The sequence below is a fragment of the Orcinus orca genome, chromosome 15 (assembly GCF_937001465.1).
Source record: "Orcinus orca chromosome 15, mOrcOrc1.1, whole genome shotgun sequence".
In the NCBI taxonomy this organism is placed as follows: Eukaryota; Metazoa; Chordata; class Mammalia; order Artiodactyla; family Delphinidae; genus Orcinus; species Orcinus orca.
The window spans coordinates 43,485,026-43,506,532 of NC_064573.1; the positions used below are offsets into that span (position 1 = coordinate 43,485,026).

General features: G+C 40.4%; 1 protein-coding gene and 1 long non-coding RNA gene across 8 annotated transcripts in view; both read left to right on the forward strand.

Moving 5' to 3' along the window:
• Positions 1-9,821: 9,821 nt before the first annotated feature.
• Positions 9,822-14,639, forward strand: LOC117202822 (uncharacterized). The gene is made up of 3 exons (XR_004485297.2): positions 9,822-9,923; positions 10,578-10,615; positions 13,150-14,639. It is a non-coding gene; the product is annotated as an uncharacterized LOC117202822 (long non-coding RNA).
• An 837-nt stretch (positions 14,640-15,476) lies between these two features.
• The window catches only part of DSC2 (desmocollin 2), a 32,407-nt gene continuing 26,376 nt past the window's right edge, over positions 15,477-21,507 (forward strand). For 3 of the 7 annotated variants that reach the window (XM_033435252.2, XM_033435254.2, XM_049698217.1), the window contains exon 1: positions 15,478-15,901. In XM_033435252.2, the coding sequence (XP_033291143.1) occupies positions 15,833-15,901 (69 nt within the window). In that variant the 5' untranslated portion in view covers positions 15,478-15,832. Of the gene's footprint in view, positions 15,902-17,847; positions 17,964-21,507 lie in introns of all 7 variants that reach the window. The other 4 variants (XM_033435251.2, XM_033435253.2, XM_033435250.2 and 1 more) reach the window with 3 other exon arrangements.

A 21,507-nucleotide genomic window follows, 5' to 3' on the forward strand; every position in this document is an offset into this window, starting at 1 on the left:
AGCAGTGAGAGGCCCGCGTACCGCAAAAAAAAAAAAATTATTAGAAAGTGTAGGAAATGAATTTGTATTAAGCAGTTTCGACTATTTTAAAATTTTTTCAAAATATCGTTAAAATTTATCTCACAGAGGAACTATGATGCCTTTGGGTTTATTTAGGAAATTCAAAGTCATTCTTTATTTACACTCAAAATTAAATGTTAATTGTATGATTGATGAAATTTATGAAACTCTGCTGAACTGTTTACAAATTTAGTTTGTTAATAGAACATTGTATTTGATGGATTATTTCATGTAAGTTAATTGTCTGTTAATTAATTGTCAGTAAGTTAATCATTCTGAATTGTTTTCAAGAATTAAATCTATAGCTAGGGAAAATGTACAGTTAAACTTTCCTATCTTGATCAAGATCTCAAACTATTTCATGTGAAAAAATTCCATGGAAACACCAAGACAGATGAAAATTGATATAATTGTTATAAATGAGCTTTGTTAAATACTTCCTTAACTTTGCTGAGCTTTTAATTCCTCCTAGGTTTATTAAAAATATTTTGTAAAATTTTTTTTTTTTTCTTTTTGCGTTACGCGGGCCTCTCACTGTTGTGGCCTCTCCCGTTGCAGAGCACAGGCTCCGGACACGCAGGCTCAGCAGCCATGACTCACGGGCCTAGCCTAGCTGCTCCGCGGCATGTGGGATCTTCCTGGACCGGGGCACGAACCCGTGTCCCCTGCATCGGCAGGCAGACTCTCAACCACTGCGCCACCAGGAAAGCCCTATTTTGTAAAATTTGATATCTATGCATATGTTTACTCGTAGAAAATGGAATATGCTATGTTATTTGGAAAATGTTCACAATAGATGTTCTAGAGTTGAGGATTTTTATTATCATAGAGGAAAAGCTAACTCCATTTTGGTGTGTGTTAGTTATAAAAGTCCTGTACTAGTTGAAAATCCTCAATTAGATTAGGGCAATGAAACAAATTATGTATATTGCTACATGTTTCTGGTCTCTTTTATCTGCTTTTCTAATAAATGTGAAGGAACATTGCAGAAACTGCCTTTGTCTTTCTACATAATTAGGTTAAAGAAAAGAGTACTACATATAGCAGGAGAAAGCACTACTAAGAATGGATAAAGCAACTACACGCCAATAAAAATTAAAAAAAAAAAAAAAAGAATGGATGGATCCTTGTATACTTTGTAGGGCCCAGTAAATTTAAGTGAGCATAGTTTTAAAAAACTCTTTGAAAGGATAGTGTTGCATAAAAAATAAAAACCACACTTGATCTCAAATCCTTGCCACTACCAATAAAATAATAACCACTTTCAAATATATAGATAGAATAATTGTGTAAGAAATGTTATGTGCAAAGTATATTTATTATATGCATTTCATGTGGATAGATCAAATTATTTTAAAATCTTTACTTAAAGTTTTTTGATTGATAGGAATAAAATGTCCTTTATAAAATCAATCTACGGAGTTAGACTTTGTTTATTTACTAACTTTAGAGAAAAAAACAATTAAAAATAAGTGTGACCTTCCTCCATATTTGGTCTGAGATACATAAGATTTCAAATTTTTAAAAATTTAGTTGTCAGAGTGCAACAATGAATACCTGTAATTGTGGAGTGTTTTTATTTGTCCATGTTTAGGGACCATTAAATGCTATAACATGGAATTATTCTTAAAAGGAAATTTCAAGGCTTCCTTTGAGATACCTGAATTTTTACCTAGAATTCATACCAAAAATTCACATAGAATTATTTTCTGCCACGTATAGTTCAAGAAAAACTAAAAGGAACCCTCTAATCCAAAGTGGAAATGAAAGAATTTTCTTATTTTGACTTTGTCTCTCTTAAAATATGTAGAAAGCTTAGGAATTAAGAGTGGATGACATTTATATGGTTCATTTACATAAAATTTAAAATCCAACTTCACAAAGACCTTTCGTCCATAGTAGGCATTCTGTAAGAGAGCTAGGTTACTATTCTACATTCACCATATTTCTCACCTCTTTGAGATCCATAATGAAATTCTAAATCAGTGGTTCTTGAAGTGTGATTCCTGGACCAGAAGCATCAGCATCACCTGGGAATGTGCCAGAAAGGCTAATTCTTGGGTCTTTTCTCAGACCCACTGAATAAAAAACTCGGTGGGGGAGGCCTTGCAGGTGTTCCCAGTGTACAAGTTCACCTCTGTACTAGGTCTTTGCTACTCAGTGCTGTTCATAACACCTGACAGCAGGTGAAGAAAGTGGATTCAGGCCCCACCCCAGACCTAGTGAATCAGAATCTGCACTTCAACAAGCTGTCCCAGAGATCCCTTTGTATGTGAAATTTGACAAGCACTGTATAGATGATCCCTTGGTTAGAACCTGCAAAAACTAATAGATGAACAACACAATTAGCCAATTAGAGTGAGTACACTGGTAGTCTCAGGCAGCAGGTCTACGGCTGCCAAATGGTAAGGAAATTTGTCCCGGCTCACCTGGTGACCCCAATTCAAGGCCACATCTCTTTTGTCCACCCACACAGCAGAATCTCCCACCCTACTCTGTGTTCTTCTGTACCTGAATAACTGTAACTGACTCTCTGTATACTTTGTACCCTATGGTTGCATATATTGGAGGGTATACAGTGGCACATAGGGTAACCAAATTTAGGTACATGGCATACTCACTGCCACTTTACTTAGTGAATATATTTTGCCAACCCATAATTGAGGGGAAAAAAATCACATTTTGACATTATTTTTGGTCAGGGTCTATCCAACAAATTTACTAAATTATGTTTAAAAACCAACCTGAATAACCTGGATAGTTTAAGCAACGCACTCGCAGTATCCTGAGATCATTTTGGCAAATAGATGACTTGATGTATTCTTTTCTTACTGAGCCAGTTCATCACCATGTATGTTTTTAAGCTTTTATTTTTCTGGGTGTAGCTGACTTTGAATATCATAGGTGTGGCTAGGAAGCTGTCAGAACCAGTTGTGTTTTACTGAGTAACCATATTCTGTCACGATTATTTCTTTTCATTTCAGACTGGGAAATCAGGCAGAAGGAAATCAAGACAAATTTTCAGTTATTTTAATCTTAATATTTTAATCTAATATTTATGTGTCATTAATATTAAATAGATAACAAATAATTATTAAAATCAAATATGAATTTGGTATTGATATTTTAATATTAAATACACTTGAAGTTAAATATCAAGGGGACACTTGCCACTGACAAACACATGTCCCTTGATATTTTGTGACAGTTGTGACAGAGACTTCTGGTTGTTTACCAACTATCCCCTAACCTAACTCTTTCTTAGAGATGGACCTTGATTTCATTCAGAATGGCTATGGGCCTCACTAAGAGACCAGTATTTCCCAATCCCTTGAACTAAGTGTGACGTGTCCTAGATTGTGGTCAATGAGAAGCAAGTGAATTGCTGTGTATGAAATTTCTGAGTAGGTGTTTTAAAGGAGCTGATTCAGCTGGAAGATGTTTTTAGGTTTTTTTGTTTGTTTTTATTTTGTTTTATTTTGTTTTTTGCATCCCTCAATTGAATTTCATGACTTCTAGAACACAGATGTGATGGCTGGTGCTCAAGCAGCCATATTATGATGCTTCAGATTGGAATCCATGAGCCATTTGTTGAGAATGGTGGAGCATCAAGATAGAAGGAGCCTAAATCACTTGTGACTTTGTGGAGTCTCCAAACCTGCCCTGGTCTTCCTGCCTCTGGACCTGTCCACTTGAGTGACTAAACCTTTCTGTGTTTAAGCAATGAAATTTTAGATTTTCTGTTAAATGTAGCTAGTCTAATCTGATATAGGGAGAGAACAGAGACTGGATGGAAATAATTGTTTTACTTAAGTCATGATTCAATCAACTTAATCTGCCTTGGGAACTCATTTTTTTTTTGGCTAAGATTTCAAAAATGGTTGTTCTTGAAGATACTTCTGTGTCCTCTAAACAGTCTCAAGGCAAAATGAAGTATTAATTATTTAATGGAAGTCAAAAAGGTGTACCTTTTCTTCTCTTGAAAATACTCTTTTCTGTTCTCCCTGAAGTCAGAAGACTGACTTTGTCAGAAGGCATGGGTCTAGGAGTGAGGCAGTCTGGACTTTGCTATTAACCTGTTGTATGATCTTTAACAAGTCATTGAAGCTCATTTACTTCAATCCCCTCAACTATAAAAAGGATTTTATTTGTTGGTTTTATAAGCCAAACTGACGTTCTTCAATGCAGCGATTATGTTTCAGTCATCACTGTGCTCTCCCTTACACCTGTGCTTGACAAGAGTTTTTGTTTGTTTGTTTTGTGTGTCAATAGTATATATATATACATGGCATTTAGTATTTAATTGATGCATTAAATTAAAAACTTCAATGAAAACATCTTCCCTAATTTTAAAACACACCTTTTAAGATTTAGCATACTATTTCCACTGCTTCAGTCTCTGTCCCTATAAATTGTGTGATCAAATGGATGTGTTCCCTTAAGTCTGAGGGATTCGATGTTTGGTTGCATTCTAATAGCTTGAGACATAATCTCATTTTTCAGTTAATTAATATATAGGTAAATAAAAGCAAATACAATTTATTTTCCTATTAATTAATCCAACAAATTACATCACAGTCTAAAATATTTCTTATGCCAATTCAACTAGACTTCAAAATGAGTAAAGGTGATTTTAACAAACACAGGAAGTTGAGGAGGTTTCAGCAGGTGACAAGACAATTTTATGGGTTTGCTGTATGACAAATGGTGATTCCACATGCCTATTAACTTAGTTGGAATTCTGCTCTTCCACATTAGAGGCTATATAAAAAGGTATTTTAAAAATGATCTCAGGACTTGTATTAGACTACTTGGTAACAGAAATAAAGTGGCTTATTTATTTATTTAGACATCATGAACCACCTGATCCTGCCTGCTCAGGGCACATTGTCGCCCAGTAGCCAAAGCCAGAACCCTGGGCATCACCCTTGACTCTTCCCCCTCTGCCCTCCTCCATCCAACATCCCACATAGAACTACAACCAGTTCGCTCTACCTCTTAATTATCTCTTAATGTAATCAATTTCTTGTAAAGAATCAATTTCTTATAAAGTGGTTTAAATAGGCAAAAGTTCATTTTCACTAATGTAAAACAAGTTCAGAGTCTTGGACTTACAGGGGCTTCTTTATTTTTTTAAATTTTTTATTTTTTTCGGTACGCGGGCCTTTCACTGCCGTGGCCTCTCCCGTTGCAGAGCACAGGCTCCGGATGCGCAGGCTCAGTGGCCATGGCTCACAGGCCCAGCCACTCCGCGGCATGTGGGATCCTCCCAGACCGGGACATGAACCCATGTACCCTGCATCGGCAGGCGGACTCTCAACCACTGTGCCACCAGGGAAGCCCTACAGGGGCTTCTTAATATCATCAATGTCCCAGGAGCCTTCACTTTTTCTGCTCAACCATCCTTTGTACAAATTGCTTCACAATCACAAGATGGCTCATGCAACTCCAGCTATCACATCTGAGTCTGAGGCAGAAAAAAAGAGGAAGGAGGAAGACTTTCTTTTTAGGGAGCGTTTCCAGAAGCTCCCTCCAACAACTCCTGCCTACATACCCTTGGGAGAACTTAGTCACTTGTCCATCCCTAGCTGCAAGAGAGAGTGAGAAATGTGGTTTATCAGCTGAACAAAATCAGGGCACTGTAACCAAGGAAGACGTTTAATAATGATAGGAGGTAATCTGGGGGCAAATATGCAGGAGAAATATTGTTTCTTATTCTTAACCAGTGTTTCCTGCCCCAGGTTAGTAAGATTCTTAGCAAAATATTTATTCCTTATATAATGATTTGCAGGGCAGGAATAGAGACGCAGACATAGAGAACAGACATGTGGACGGGGGGGGGGGCGGCGGGTAGAAGGGGAGGGTGGGATGAATTGGGAGATTAGGATTGACATATATACACTACCATGTGTAAAATAAATAGCCAGTGGGAACCTGCTGTATCACACAGGGAGTCAGCTCAGTGCTCTGTGATGACATAGATGGGTGGGATGGGGGTGGGAGGGAGGTCTAAGAGGGAAGAGATATATGTGTACATATAGCTGATTCACTTCACTGTACAGCAGAAACTAACACAACATTCTAAAGCAACTACACTCCAATTAAAAAAAATAGTGGACTATGTAGTAGTTTGAGTGGCTCACACTCTTTCACATGCCAAGTTTTACAAAATACTGCAGAGCTAAAGCTTATTTTTAAAGTGACATAAATAAAACCTCAGTTTTTTTCAGAGATTTAAACCTGATTACTTCCTTAAACCATATGTGGTCCGCAAATTTTGGGGGGTTTGGGGGGAGGAGAGGAGAAGATTTTACAGTTGAAAAAATTATAAATAAACTGCTATATTAAAAATCAGGATATTTCACCCCAAATGCAAATTTGTGACTTTGCTTGAAAAATTGGCGGGTCTGGCAACACGGAGTCCACATTCCCAAAGACCACCAATTGCTTGGAAGTGACAAGTGACTTTCCCAGGGTCTCTGCCAGTGCCAGAGCCCTAAGAGGCTTGCCATTTATATCTCAGATAAGAAGGCTGTCAATTGCCATTTATCATGATACTTGTACTATTGTTTTCTGAAGGTAGATGTAGGAAGGAAAAGAGATGTATTTTTTGTGCTCTTACCTTCACAAAAGCAGAATAATAAAAAGGGCTGCTCTTTTCAACCAACCTAACTTATTTATTTTGATTACTTTCCTGGACCCTGCAGGTGTTAAAGGCTATGACTACTTACACTACATGAATTTTCAATATAAAATGGATTATTTTGCCATTTGGTGTACAATATAATTTGTTTCTTCATTATGTTCATTGTTTTCTCTCCCCTCCCCACATCTGAGTGTAAGCTCCATGAGGGCAGAGATCTTTGTGCTTAAAACAGTGTCTGGAACATGGAGGAAACTCAGTAAATGCTTGTTGAAGACATTTACTGAGCACCTACTATGTGCAAGCATTACAGGATACTATCACAAATGTTATCTCATTGAAAATATTAATAACATACTTCCAAGTTTAGGTGTTTATTATTCCTTTTCCCAGTAAGAAAACTGAGGCTGGGAGAGGTTAGGTGACTTAAACAAAATCAGACTGCTAGGTTTTCATAGGGCAAGGATTTAAAGGTAAGGCTGACCAGTGATTACCCCCTGAACATTTCTCCTGAAATGGCCTTCTCAGGTCCATACTACAATGGAAAGTGTTTTTAGCTTATCAATCCTAAAAGAAAAAATACTTCCTATGAATCTGTGTTAAATATTTTACATACATCCTTCTACAATGTAAATTTCAATCTTCAGCTGGTACATTTCTGTGGGAAGGTGGAAGACACACAGTCTTCCTCACATTAGAGCCATTCTCTCCACAGCAGAATCAATGGGTTAAACAGATAGATGGCTTTCATTTGGAGTTGCCCTAACTATTCATATCCTGATAATGATCGAGTTTGCGTCTTCAGATTGGATGTCTCTTTTGAATTCCACATCCATATTGCTTACTAATTATTCCAGCCTGATGGCTCACAGAAATCTCAAACTCAGTACCTTCAAAAGCAAATTATTTAACTCCTGCACAAACTAGCACTTTCTTGCTGTTCCTACCTTTGTTACTAACAATACTGTACACTCTTTGTCCAAACATAAATCAAACCCAGAATTCTGCAATTATTTGAGTATATAAAGAATAGAAGGTTAATGCACTCCAGAGGAGACAGATTTATAAATGAAATAATTACAACACTTTGGTCAGATAACCAATTACAGAGGCAGATATGAAAGCTGCAGAAGACTCAAAGTGCTTCCCCTCCATGGGGAAGTAGGGAAGGCTCCCTGAGCAAAGCAGAAGACATTCTAGATGGAGCGGAAGTAAGGCTTCCCAGGCCAAACAAAGCCAAAACAACCAACCAAAAGCAAAACGAAACAAGCAAAAAACAAGATCTACTAAAGTTCCAAACAACACAAATTTAAAACCACTCTTAGGGAGGTTGGATTGGAGGGGTTGTAGAGCTGGAAGACCAGTGAAGGTGGTCCAGATGAGAGATGAGGGATTAAACACAGCAATGAAGCTGGAGACTGATGTGATGTGAAGGTTTATTTTATTTATGTGGCGATGGTTGTTGCTGTTGAGGAGTAGAAAGTGAGAAGTAGGAAAAAGGTACCTTTAAATTTTCGGGAAACAGCAGCAAACTGTATAAAGGGCACTCAGAATGTTAGCCATGGGACGAAAGCATTTTTAAGAAGGTTACTAGGTATTAAGAATACCCCCTGAAAAGGCTAGCATCAGGGAGAAGGCAATTTCCACTTCACCCTCTTGAGTTCTTGTGCCAGACTAATAACAAAATTGACACATGGGGCTTCCCTGGTGGCGCAGTGGTTGAGAGTCCGCCTGCCGATGCAGGGGACGCGGGTTCGTGCCCCGGTCCGGGAGGATCCCACATGCCGCGGAGTGGCTGGGCCCGTGAGCCATGGCCGCTGAGCCTGCGCGTCCGGACCCTGTGCTCCGCAACGGGAGAGGCCACAACAGTGAGAGGCCCGCGTACCGCAAAAAAAAAAAAAAAAAAAAAAAAAAAAATTGACACATGACAGATTAACAGGAGAAAGAGAAACATATTTTAATTTGTATGCACAGAAGTGTCATAGAAATGGACCTAAGCAGTGGCCAAAGCAGGCAGCTTTTATACTTTTTAGGCAAAGAAACAATAAATTTGTGAGGAATTGACAGGACAAAGAAACTTCGGTTTTGGGTGCTTAATGAGTAAAGAATCTAAACAGAATTTGGGCTTGGGTGGTAAATTAAAGCAGTAACAAGGTTGGTTTATACAGGACCTCAGCCCGAATTCCCTGTCTCTGGAGATAGGGGTGTCCTTCTACCTCCAGATGCAGGAGGGCACCTTTCACAGGAGATTTATTTCCTGCTTTCAGGGAGACAGAAAGGAGGGTTAGAGTGTCCCTCTCGCATGGGCCATTTCTTCAATAACTTTAACTCAAAATAATCACTACGCCATCGTGGCATATTTGGGGATGGCCTGCCCTGAGCCTCAACACTGGAAAAGGTTTGAAGTACTTGAACAGGTTTTCTTTATTTTGGACTGTGTTTCCTAGAAAGCCCACTCTGCTGGGACTGGACCCGGGGCTGGCGTAGGCTAAGAACACTAACATGGTAGCTGGCCAGGTAAATGTTTGGGGAATGACTGGATTTGTTTTTGTTTTCAGTTTTATTGAGGTATTATTGACAAAACTGGTGTGCATAAAGTGTACAATGTGATGATTTAATATCTGTATATTTTATGACATGATTATTAGAATTAAGTTAATTGACACATCCATCAACTCATATACTTAAGTAGGCTTGCACCCTTTGACCAGATTTCCCTATTTCCCTACCTCCCAGGCCCCCTGGTAACCACATTTTAATCTTCATCGAGATATCTATATAGATCTATAGCTCTATGTATCTATCATCTATCTATCTCTATATCTATATTTTTTAGCTGGCTTCCCCAAATCGAATAGATGAAAAAATTACCCACATTTAAATAAATTACTATTACTTTCCTTGCTATTATTTTCTTTGGAGTGAGTTACATAGAATTGTCTCTATGAACTGCAATTACATTTCCATGCCTGTAATTAAAAATCAATGTTGTAATTAGGAATTTGTTTTGTTTATATACACTTGGGGAAGATAGAGATGGATTAAATGATGACATAGGAGAGAAGGAACAGAATTGCTAGAGCAATGTTCTCAAGGAGGTGGGAGGAGATGGGAATTAATGCCCAAGTGTACAAGCTGACCTTAGCCATGAACAGAGGCAGTTCTTCTACAGTATAGAAGAAAAGCCCATATATAATAAATATGGCACAGATGCAGACAGGTGGGTAGGTGTGGGGAAGCTTGTAGTATTCCTTGATATTTTGTATGTGAAGTTGAAAGCTATTTTGTATGTGAAATTGAAAGCTATTTTGTATGTGAAATTGAAAGCTAAGTCAGTAAAGGAAACTAAGGATAAAGGAGGGTGTTTGGGAGGTTTGAGTAGCAGTTGGGAGGGTGGAGAGTTTGATTTAATCAGGGAGTCACTTTGACAAGGAAGCATCAGCTTCCTAATTTTTGTCAGTCCAACAGGTGTAAAGGATATTTTATGATTTTAAAATGCACTTCTCTGGTTTCTTAAAATATGCGTTGTAGGCTTTGGGATTCCTTTATTGTAAAATGCCTGGTCACACCCTTTGCCCATTTTTTTCTATTGTGGTTCCTGTCATGTGTAAGAATTCTTTGCACATTCTAGATATTATTCCCTTGTCTGTTTTAGTCATAACTAATGTATTCTCCCAATCTATCACCTATTATCTTTATTCATGGTGTCCTTTGTTGAATAGAAAGCCTGAATTTTAATGTAATCAAATGTATCTTTTAAAATTTTCTTTATGGTATATGCTTTTTGGGCGTTATTTTAAAAATCTTTCTCTACCCCTGGGTCATATAGATGTTCTATATTGTCTTCCATTAACTTATATCTTTGTCACCACAGGAAGTTTATCCCATCTGGAGTCCACTCTGTACATGACGGTAAGTAGGGAATCGGTTCTGTTTTTCTCTAATAAAGAATCAGTTTTCCTAACGACACCACTAAATAATTTCTTCTTTTTTCAATGGTGTGTGCTGTCCACACTTTTATCATATATTAAGTTCCTATTTCTGCACTGGTCTCTTTCTGAATTTTAAAACCCTTTAGCCTATTTGTCTGTTCTTGTGCAAAAACCATACTAGAAATTCTTGGTAGGCCCAGCTCACATTTTAACAAATATACTAATACATGTCCATTATGTTTGAGACCAGATTAGGAACACTCACCCTGCTAAATTTGACTCAAGACATCATTTTAGTAGGCCAATAAACATTAAAATTAGAAAAACAAAGAATTACTTACCAAAAAAACCTCCCAGGAGTCATTCATTCATTTATTCATTTACTCACTCATTCAACAATTATTTATTAGGCATCTACAATGTGCCAGGATTCATGCTGGTTAGTGCCAGGGATACAGGGAGAACCAAAAAAGGTCAAGTGCAGTCATGAAAATGTATGGTCTTTGGTGAAAAGCAAATATTAATCAAATAATTACTCAAATTTAACATTGTAATTGTGACAAGTGCTCTAAAGAACAGGCAGTTGTTTTTTTGTTTGTTTTTTTGCAGTACGCGGGCCTCTCACTGTTGTGGCCTCTCCCGTTGCGGAGCACAGTCTCCAGACGCACAGGCTCAGCGGCCATGGCTCACGGGCCCAGCCGCTCCGCGGCATGTGGGATCTTCCCAGACCGGGGCACGAACCCGTGTCCCCTGCATCGGCAGGCGGACTCTCAACCACTGAGCCACCAGGGAAGCCCCCAGGCAGTTTTTTAATGAGGAAGATTTGACCTGATCAGAGAGGGATTTGACCTGGTGGGAGAGAAAATAAAAGTTGCTATTTATTGGATGGGCCAGGCCAGAGACAGAAGAAAGTTCCAGGTAAGGGAAGACCATATACAAAACACCCATGGTAGAAGGAGCCTCTCGAGTACAGATCTGAAAAAGTGCAAATGTGTCTGTGTGTGGCAATATTTAGAAGTCAGGTCGAGCAGAGGAATCCAGGCGAGGAGAATGCACAGACCCAGCCAGCAAGGGAAGGAGAAAGCAGGAAAAACAGGAGACGTGACTGTCAAAGAAGCCAAGAGCAAATATGTTCTAAGTGAAGTGATCTCACAAAACAGTGAGTTTCCTGTCCCTAGGTCCGTTTCAGAATTTAACACATGAATTTTAGTTGGTGATTTTTCATTCTTATAGAACACTCTTTATATATCATTTTGCACTTAACTTGAGATTAGTCTTTTCTTTCACAAAAGAGTCCGCATGAGGTGAATAGCAGGTGGAGAGTACTTGTTCAGCCCAATTGTACTTCCTTAGGCGTTTCCTTCCAGCACATGCCCTTTCTGTTTTGCTCACCACAGCATTCCCAGGGCTGAGAAAATGCCTGAGACATAGTTGGTACTGAATAAATACTTGTCAAACTAGTTAGTTAGTAAAGCAAATAATTGAAAATTCTGTGGTTTTAAGGATATATTTGCTCACAGCACTCCAGAGTGGCACATGTCAATGGCATTCTAATAAAGGCAAGAGCAGACACGGTCATGTTCAACACAACTGCCTCAGAATTCATTCATTGGCTTGTTTTTTAATTGAGGGTCTTTTAAGTGAAAGTACTTCGATAAGAACGGACTGATTGTTTATTTCACACTCTACCCCTTATTTATTTCAAAAATATATTTTGAAAGGTAATGGAAGTTGAATTTGATTAGTACACTCTTTTATTGAGGACAATTTTGAAGAGAACTTCAAAGAAATATGGCAGCATTAAAAAATAAATATTTTATTTATCGAACAAGGCAGCACTTAAAAAGCTTTTCTCCCATCATATAAGAATTCTGATGGTCCTTGCCCTAAGAAGCTCACAGTGTAAAATGAGAAATAGAAAAAGTGGACAGAATTTCTATTCAGTATGTTAACTGCAATACTAGGAATGCATGCCAAGAGGGCTATGGGAATACAGGGTAGACATTCAATAAATGTTTGTTAAATGTTGAAAACAAATTGGTCCCAATTTTCAGTAAGTACAAAACCAGCGCGAGCTGCGGCATCTCATTTTGGTATTGCATAGTTAATCCTTCTGAATCAGATGAGGTCTGGGGGGCGTGTTGGGGGGACAAAGCCTGAAGGATTTGGGAGTGGTGAGTGAATTAACACTGGGGTTCAGCCCTAGACCAGTACCTGAGCAAAGAGGAAGAACAGGAACTAGGGAACTGTCATGAGCATGAAGCCTGGTGGGCGATGAGTGGGTTGTAAAGGTATGGTAGCAGTGGGCAGAAGAGGGATACCCATATTAACCAACATTCATGGAGCGCTTAGAATATGCTAGGTTTTATTCTGCATCATTTAATCTTGTAACAACTCTGAGAGGTAAATAGGCTAATTGTGCTCATTTTATTATGGTTATCTGATGTTTTCCTCTTCACTTTCACCTGTAAAGTAACTAGACAACGTTCTTCAACCTCATTTTTCCCCCCTTAGGTCTGTTTCCTTTGCTTTGAGGTTCCATTCTGTGTCATTGGCCATGCCAAGATAGAGGCACCCTAAAGATCACGTGTCCACATGGACCCTTCTCCCCAGGCTTCAACAGTGGAATCACGCAGCTCAAAGAGAGCTGTCCCTGTGTACATATCAGTAAGTGGTATTTTTTTGTTGCCATTAATATGTTCAGTTTCCGGTTTCTGAAATTAGAAAACTGTGAAGCTAGGTTGCAGAGATGTGCTCCAAGTGCCTTGCTGTTTGTTCAGTTTTTTAAGGACAACTCTGGTTCTGACTTTCTACTTGGAAAGGAACACCTATTTCCAGCCAACTTCTCAAAAATAAGCCACAAGGAGTCTAAGTAGTTTAACTTTAGATGTGGAAGGTGCCGTAGACAGCATCTAGTATTACTTTAATTATCTTACTTAACAAACAGGCGTGCTGAGCGCTAAGGTTACATGAGTGGCCCAAGACACAAAGGAACTTGGTCCTGACTTTTGGTCCGGTGCACTCTTTACTGTAGCAGAATGGAAAACCAGTTCAAGTCAGCAAAATCATCTTCACAGCCAAAAGACATACTTAAAAATTTCATCTTCCCATATTTCATTGTCTCTTCAAATTTATACCTGTTGTTTCAAGACTGTAGTATAGAAGAATCTATTTCAGAAGCCATATAGTCTAATTTAAATCTATTAAATTAATTGGGCCCCTTGTTTAGAGTTTATAATTCATTTCTTTGTTTAAAGAATCACAATGAAACAAACAAATCACCATCTTAGTAGCCTCAATCAGTTACGTAATGTGAAAGATGAAAATAAATATCTAAGGCGAATTCTTTTCAAATTGCTCTTCTCCCCTTTTCTGGAATGTGGAAAAACATGAGCTACCCTTAGGCATTAAAGGTTGAGGGGTAGGCAAGAGTTTGGAAATGTCCTATTGTCAAGGGGTATGATGACAGCCTGAGTAGATTTCTTAAACCTGAAACTAGCTTGCTTCTCTTCCTCTGGAAAGCTTCACGCTAGAGATCATGATATCTTCATTAATAGGATGAGGTGTGTTTATGAAAGCATTGCTGGAAAAAACATGAGGTTTAAAAAATTATGGAAACAGAACGATGTCAACCATAGTCTCATGCTGATGACCCAGGATTATTTTACAAGCAAAGATTCAATGATAAATTTTATATACATGGAGATAACAGAACAGCTCATTATGTGTCATTCAGTAATAAAATAGAGCATGGGACTAATACATAGAATGTAACGCGGGTACTGTTTGACAATACTTTTGAATTTAAGTATATGGTCAATATTATAATAATTTTGGCTCTGTGTATAATGGTATTAGGACTGTACATGTTTTCAAGAGCTGAAATGTATCACGGCTGGCTTTTCAAACAAGTTTTCTCCACACATCCCTGTGGAGACAAACCAAATGAAATGGAACAGACAAGTTTCTCCTTTGTGGTCAGAATTCCCTGGTTTAAGCCATAATTGAAAAGAGGTGCAGGAGATTCAGAATGCCCTGTCATTGCTTTCTGAAGAGCTGCAAGCATACCTCTTTTATATTTTAATCTTCCAGGTTAAGTACTCCTATAATTCATCTAGTTTAAGTATACTTCAAACCAAAACATACATTTTATCCTATTCTTTTTCTTTTCTTACCACGAACTCTGGTTTTTATGGTGGGAAGGGAAGAGAGAAATCTCAGACGTCCAGGAGTCCAATTTAGGAGGTATGTTACAAGAAGGTCAGTGGTTGGCTTTAACTGTGACAAAGGAAGGTCTTGGATGAAATCAGTAGGCCCACATTTAACCAACGTCTACAAGATGTATTTTCAGTAGTAACTCACCCTTGATGCCTGGATTCCCTTATTTTAATTGATTAATTATTGTAATTTCCTTGTATCATTGCTATACTGGCCAGGACATTTCTGTTAAAAAAAAAAAAAGACCAACAACAACCAAACAAGACCCCAAGAAAGGTGTGTCACAGATGAAACCTCTGTCTGAATTGCACTTGGATGTCTGCAGTAAATTAACTCCAGCAAAGAGTGTATAAAACAGTCTACCTGGGGTCAACCCTCTAATAGGCGGGCCTTAGTTAGCTGTGACACAAAACGCGACCTCTCCAGCTCCCAGGCGGCCTTTGCGGGTCTGAAACTGGCCGCTGCGCACGGGGCGGAGTCGGGGCCGGGAGCGCGCCCCCTCCTGCGGCAGGACGCGCTCGAGGACCGAGTCTCTGTACAGTCAGGACTTCTGCTGGGCAGGGCCAGATGTTAATCCTCAAGGCGGATACCGGGGCGGTGGGGAGATGGGGCATATGGGTGGTGTCCGTCGGTGAGAAACACCTAGCACAGAAAAAGGGTGGCGGCGAGAGGGAGTTCCCACCTGTTGGCGTTCTTCCAGAAATAAAGACTTGAGAAAATACCAAGGAGGGGCCGATCGGTGTGTTTCGGACGCGCCTGGAACCCCACCCTCGGTCAGAGGAAAAGCTCCTGGGGTGAGACGCAGAAGCTTCAGAAAAACCGAGAAGAAAAGCATCTCCCTCCGCGCGCCACGTTCTCTGCCTCGCACTCCTGCGCGGCCGGCCCAGCCTGCGCCTGGCCCGCGGCCCTTCGCCCGGCTGCGCCTTCCCACCCCGGCCTTCCGGGTGCCTCGGCCGGCGACCTGCCTCCGAGTCCTCCCATGGCGGCAGCGCGACCCACAGGCTCCGCGAGCGGAGCCCTTTGCTGGCAACTCCTGCTGACCCTCGCGGTGAGTGGCTGCCCGGACCCCGGTCCCGAGTGGGCGCACGGACCCATGGGGGAGGGAGGGGAAACTTTGGGGGCGGGGGTCGGTGGTGGCGGCGGCCCATGCGGGGGTTCTTGGGCCTGGGGCTGGCTGAAAAAAGTGCCGTAGGCTGGGGGAGCGGGGAGGACAGACAGAGGAGAGCGAGCTGGGCGCAGCGATCCCGCAGGGGAGGAGAAGGTTGTCTCCGGTAGATGTGATCAGCGCAGGCAGATGAGCGGCTGCAAACGCCCGTCCCAAACCGTGGCCTCTGGGTACAAGCCGGAGAGCGCTGCGCGCCCCGCGCTGCTCCTCTGCGCCTCGCGCACCTCCCCGGGCGGGGCAGTCCATTCGACCTCAGTGCCGAGCTCCGGCCGCAGACGAGGGGAGCCGCTGGGGATCGAAATCGCAGGTCCTTGGGTGAAAGAACTAGGCGCCTTTTGATCTTAGTGTGTGAGTGAAGGGGGGAGGGAAGAGCTGGGGCTGGGGCGGTCTCCACCCTCTGCGCCTAAAGATAGTAGATGGGCCGGCCCTCGGTGGTCCTTGGTACGGTTTCCATTGTTTGTCAGCACGTGAGATTTCATCCCCCTTGAACTTTGGGGAAGTGGCTTTCCCGATCTCTCGCCTCGGAGGCATACAGATTCTCCCCGCTCCCCCATCCCCCGCCAAGCCCTCCAGCTCTAGTTTCCTTCCCGCTTTAAAGAACCCAATAGCAAAGACCCCAAAGCTGGGAGGGAAGAAGGAGGTGGCCTTATTCGGAAGGGATAGCCCCCCTCCCTGGCAGGAAAGACCGAGGTCTCTTTGGGGGACCTCAAGGCATAGGAATCCAGTGCGGGGAGAGCAGCCCCTGGGAGACTGTGGGATCAGAGGTTCCCCAGTCAGGGCTTCCTGGGTCCCCTGGAAGGACAAAATTTACATAGACCAAGTACAGAGGTCAAAGCGCATAGTGTCCTTTCACGTTGAGCCGCAGGCGTTAGGGCTCCAGTCCCTAACCCTGAAGGACAAGGGGACGAACCTGGAGAACAGACAGAGGGAGGATTCCTTCTGGGAGGGGTGCAACTGGCGGCGGGAAATATCCGTGTAATTTCCCTTACTCTACCGCTCTCGTTTTACAACGAAGTCCTGAAGTTTTTAACTAATGAAATTGTAGTTGTTACTATTATTAGAATGCCTTTCCCATGGAACTCCAGGGACTTCAAACTCTTAACTAAATTACCGGGGCACATTAATAACATACACAGGGCCGGGTGCACAGCAAGTAATAGTTCACAGCTGAGGAAATCAAGAAGGGAGTAAATAACGGTCGTAAGATATGTCTTTGATGACAAGAGGAACGGATTTTGCTTAGATTCTTAATAAAGTTGACACTTTTTTTTCTGACACTTCTTTTTAAACATTGCCCTTGAAGGAAAAGGCATGATTAGGCACGGGTACTAAAAGGCGCAGGCCATAAATAGCTTGGATCTTATATACTGACACACACAACTTTCCGTGTGTTCTCACTTCCTTTTTAGAAGAAAGCACATATAAGGGAATAATAATAAAGTTGAATAATCCTCGTTCTTTGGCCTTCCTTAGCTTCAAAGCTGGATAGGCCAGAAGTGGGGTGGCTGTGGCTACCCCCCTCATCCTACTGCATTCTGGCTGGAAGGCTTGGTGGGTCTTAAGCTGTTCTGATGCTCATGTGCATGTCTGTGCAAAGTCCTGCTAGCCTCAGATGCTTGTTGTGGTTGTGAGCCTCATGTGTGATAGACGTGTTAAAGAAAAGTAGGAACATTACTAAATAAAAATGGCTTGGGGGACACCCCTTACATTTCCCTTCCATCACCCTTCTGTGAATCAGCTTCTCCTCATCTTGCCTCACCTCACACATTTAGTAACCACTTGAACGCTGCCTCTACCTAAACACCTAATGAAGTTTCTGTCTCTCTAAGGTCATCAGGGATCTCCACTGCTAAATTGAAATCATTCCTTATACAATTCCATCTTGTGGTTGGAGCTCTTCTAAATCAAGAAGTCCAGCATGAACATGGACCTGAAAAACCATAAAGTAATAAAAATGTCCCACAAAATATTTCAGCCTTACTTATAGTAAGGAAAGATGAATTTAAAACTACATTGGTTGTAAAGCAATTATACTCTAATAAAGATGTTAAAGGAAAAAAGAAAAAAAATGGTCTATATCAAAAAAATCTTTAAAAAAACAAACAAATAAATAATTTTAAAATGGTATTACAAAAAAAAAGAGAAAGAAATACATTGAAATGTCATTTCTCATTTGGCAAACATCCAGAAGTTTGACAACAGGCTCTGTAGGCAAGAATGTGGAGAAATAGAAACTCATAAATGGCTAGTGAGTGTTAACAAAAAGTTACAACCCCTATGGTCTATATACAATTGTAACAAATGTAAATAGAAACTTTTACTTCTTCCTTTCCAATTTATATGCATCTACTCTCTTTCCGTCTATTCATATACCAAATACTGCATTGTTTTAATTATTAAGACTTCATAAGACCTTTCAGTATCTGCTAAAGCTAATATCCTTTCATTGCTTTTCTTTTTCATAATGTTTCTATCTTTAATTGTTTATTTTTCCTTATTACATTTTATATCAGCTTGTCTAGTTCCAGAAAAAATATTGATGGGATTTTTTTTTTTTTTTTGCGGTACGCGGGCCTCTCACTGTTGTGGCCTCTCCCATTGCGGAGCACAGGCTCCAGATGCGCAGGCTCAGCGGCCACGGCTCACGGGCCCAGCCGCTCCGCGGCATGCGGGATCTTCCCGGACCCGGGCACGAACCCGTGTCCCCTGCATCGGCAGGCAGACTCTTAACCACTGTGCCACCTGGGAAGCCCAATGGGATTTTTATTGGGATCATAAACTTTATAATTTAACTTAGTGTAAATTGATATACTTACGTTGTTGATTTTTTACTATCCAAAATAATAATATATATTTCTTTTGTTCAAGTCTGCTTTTGTGTCCTTCAGAAATAGTTTCAGGTTTTTCTCAAATAAACTTTACATGTTTCTTGTTAAGTTTACTTTTTGGTATTCTAACTTTTTATCACTTTTGAAAATGATTTCTTCTTTTCCATTATATTGTTTAACAGATTTTGTTTATGTGTATGATGACTAATGATTTCTGTATTTTAATAGCTGTTTCTGCTCCCTTATGAAATTTTCTTATTGTTTTGTGGTTAATTTCCTTGGGTTTTCCAGATAAATAGTCATATCAAATGCAAATAGTGGTTCTTTTTAACCTCTTTCTTTTCAATTCATATGCCATCTAATATCATTCTCTTGCCTAATATACTTTAATGTAATGTTAGCTGTAGATGATGACCCTTGGGAAGTCTACCTTGTTTCTGAGTTTAGTGAGGCTACTGCTAATGCTTTTCCATCGATGATGTCATTATAATATAAAATAAAATTCTATTGAAGTAGCACTTATCAATTCTTATTGGGGGCACTTTTATTAAAAATTTAAGAATGGTTATTGACTTGGTCAAATGGTTTTCAGCACCTATGGTGCTGATCACATGCCAGGGATTCTTTAAACTAATTAGCGGCTTGTGTTTCCTAGAACAAATGAGTGATGTGAATGTGGATCACAAATCCACGTGAGGACCAGTTTACTACTAGCTTACTCTTACAATGAAGGTTTCGCATTTGGGGATCCAGATTAATGTGGACAGATCTTCTCTTAGATCTTAGGCAGGTCTGTGCTTTGATTTCACTCCCCTCTCTTGAGGCCAAAAAGCCAGAATCTAATCTTTTCAGATTAGAAGTTGTTTCTGGTTACTACTGTGTTCCAGCTTTATCCTCAGTTTTTGCCTAGCTGGATGGTTTTAGGATGGTTTAAAAAACATGTATCCATCATTGTTAGTTTTGGCCTGGGGGTTGGACTGAATGCCCTAAGTCCCATTATTGGAAATGAAAATTGTTCCCCTAATTCATTCGTCACACTGGTCAGAGTTAACCTTATTCAAATAGAAAGCTGCTATGTAATTTATCTGCTTAAAACAAATCTTTGGTTTCTTATTATCTTTAGGAAGAAAAATCTATATGTGTACTTTGTTAAGGCTGTTCAGGACCTGTCCCACACCTACTTCTGTGAATCCATTTTAAACTCCTGTCCCTCTTGTGCTATATGCATCAACCATCGCAAATTGCATTTTCAAGTCTGTGTCATTCTGGGCCTTTGCATATGCAGTTCCGATGTTTGCAGCATACAAGCTCTGCCTCCCTGTGACATGGCTAACTTGTTGCCCCTCTTCACCTGGCTCTTAGAGGAGGCTGGTTCCTAGTGCTCTCCCAAAGCATCCTGTACTTCCCTGTCATAGCTTTTATCCTCCATTACTGAAATTACAAATAAGTCTTATCCTTGAATTGAATGTTTCATGAGAATCCCTTTTACTGCTGTGTCTAGTACATATTAGAACATTCAGTAAGTATTTGTTGAATGCATGAATGACTGGATGTCCAGGATACTGTTATCTGAAATATTGTCTTAATTCGGCCACTTCTCACCTTTTCCATCGTTTTTACCTTAGTCCAAGTCACCACCTCTCCTCTCAGATAGATTCCTCCCAATGTGTCTCCTTGCTTCCACTCTGTCTTCCCCATAGTCTGTTCTCACATGGCCACCGGAATGAGTCTGTGTAAAAGCTCACCACGTGACACCACTCCACAGTGTCTAAACCTACTGTGCTTCTCTTTGCCCTCAGGCCTTTTAGACCCTACATGATATGCCTATGATTGTCTCTTCAATATCATGTCCTCTCACTCTTCCCTCACTGTGTTTACTGCTACACCCTTCTTTTTGTTCCTTCAACGCACCAGGTGAAGTCCCCTCCCAGGGCCTTTGGCCTGGCTTTTCGCTCCACCTGGAAGACTCTTCCCCAGTTAGTGAACTGGTTTGCATCCTGCTTTCACTCAAGTTTCTGGTCTTTATCACCCTCTCTTCCTGTTTTATTTTTCTCATAACACTTACTCTTGGCATTGTGTGACCTCTGTGCATTTGTGTATTTACTTTTTGTCTTTTAGTGTAAAATAATCTCTGTGAGGTCGAGTTCTCTTTGTTCACCCTAGTAGCCTTTGAACACTTCTTGGCACCTAGGCAGAAACCAAGAAATGTTGGTTGAATGAATCAGTGGGTGTATGCCTTCTGTCACCTTGAGCTGGACTCTTCACATGTCTGATTCTACTCCTATTCTCTCTGGGCTATGCAACCAATGAAGATTCTTTTCATCTTTTTATTTCTAATTCAAATACAGTCTCTTTGTCATGTCCATCTCTGAGTTCCAAATGAAATGTAATCTCTGCCATGCTTGGTCCTTCATACATAATTTAAATTAGATACTTAAAGGGTCTTTAGTGTATTTTGGAAATAAAAATTTTCATCCAAATTTTGATGATTTTAATTTATGTTTATAGACTTTTAAATAACAGTGTAGGGACTTCCCTGGCGGTCCAGCGGTTAAGACTCTGAGCTTCCACTGCAGGGAGTATGGGTTCGATCCCTGGTGGGGGAACTAAGATCCTGCAGGCCGTGCGGTACGGCCCAAAAAAAAAAAAGTTTAAATAACA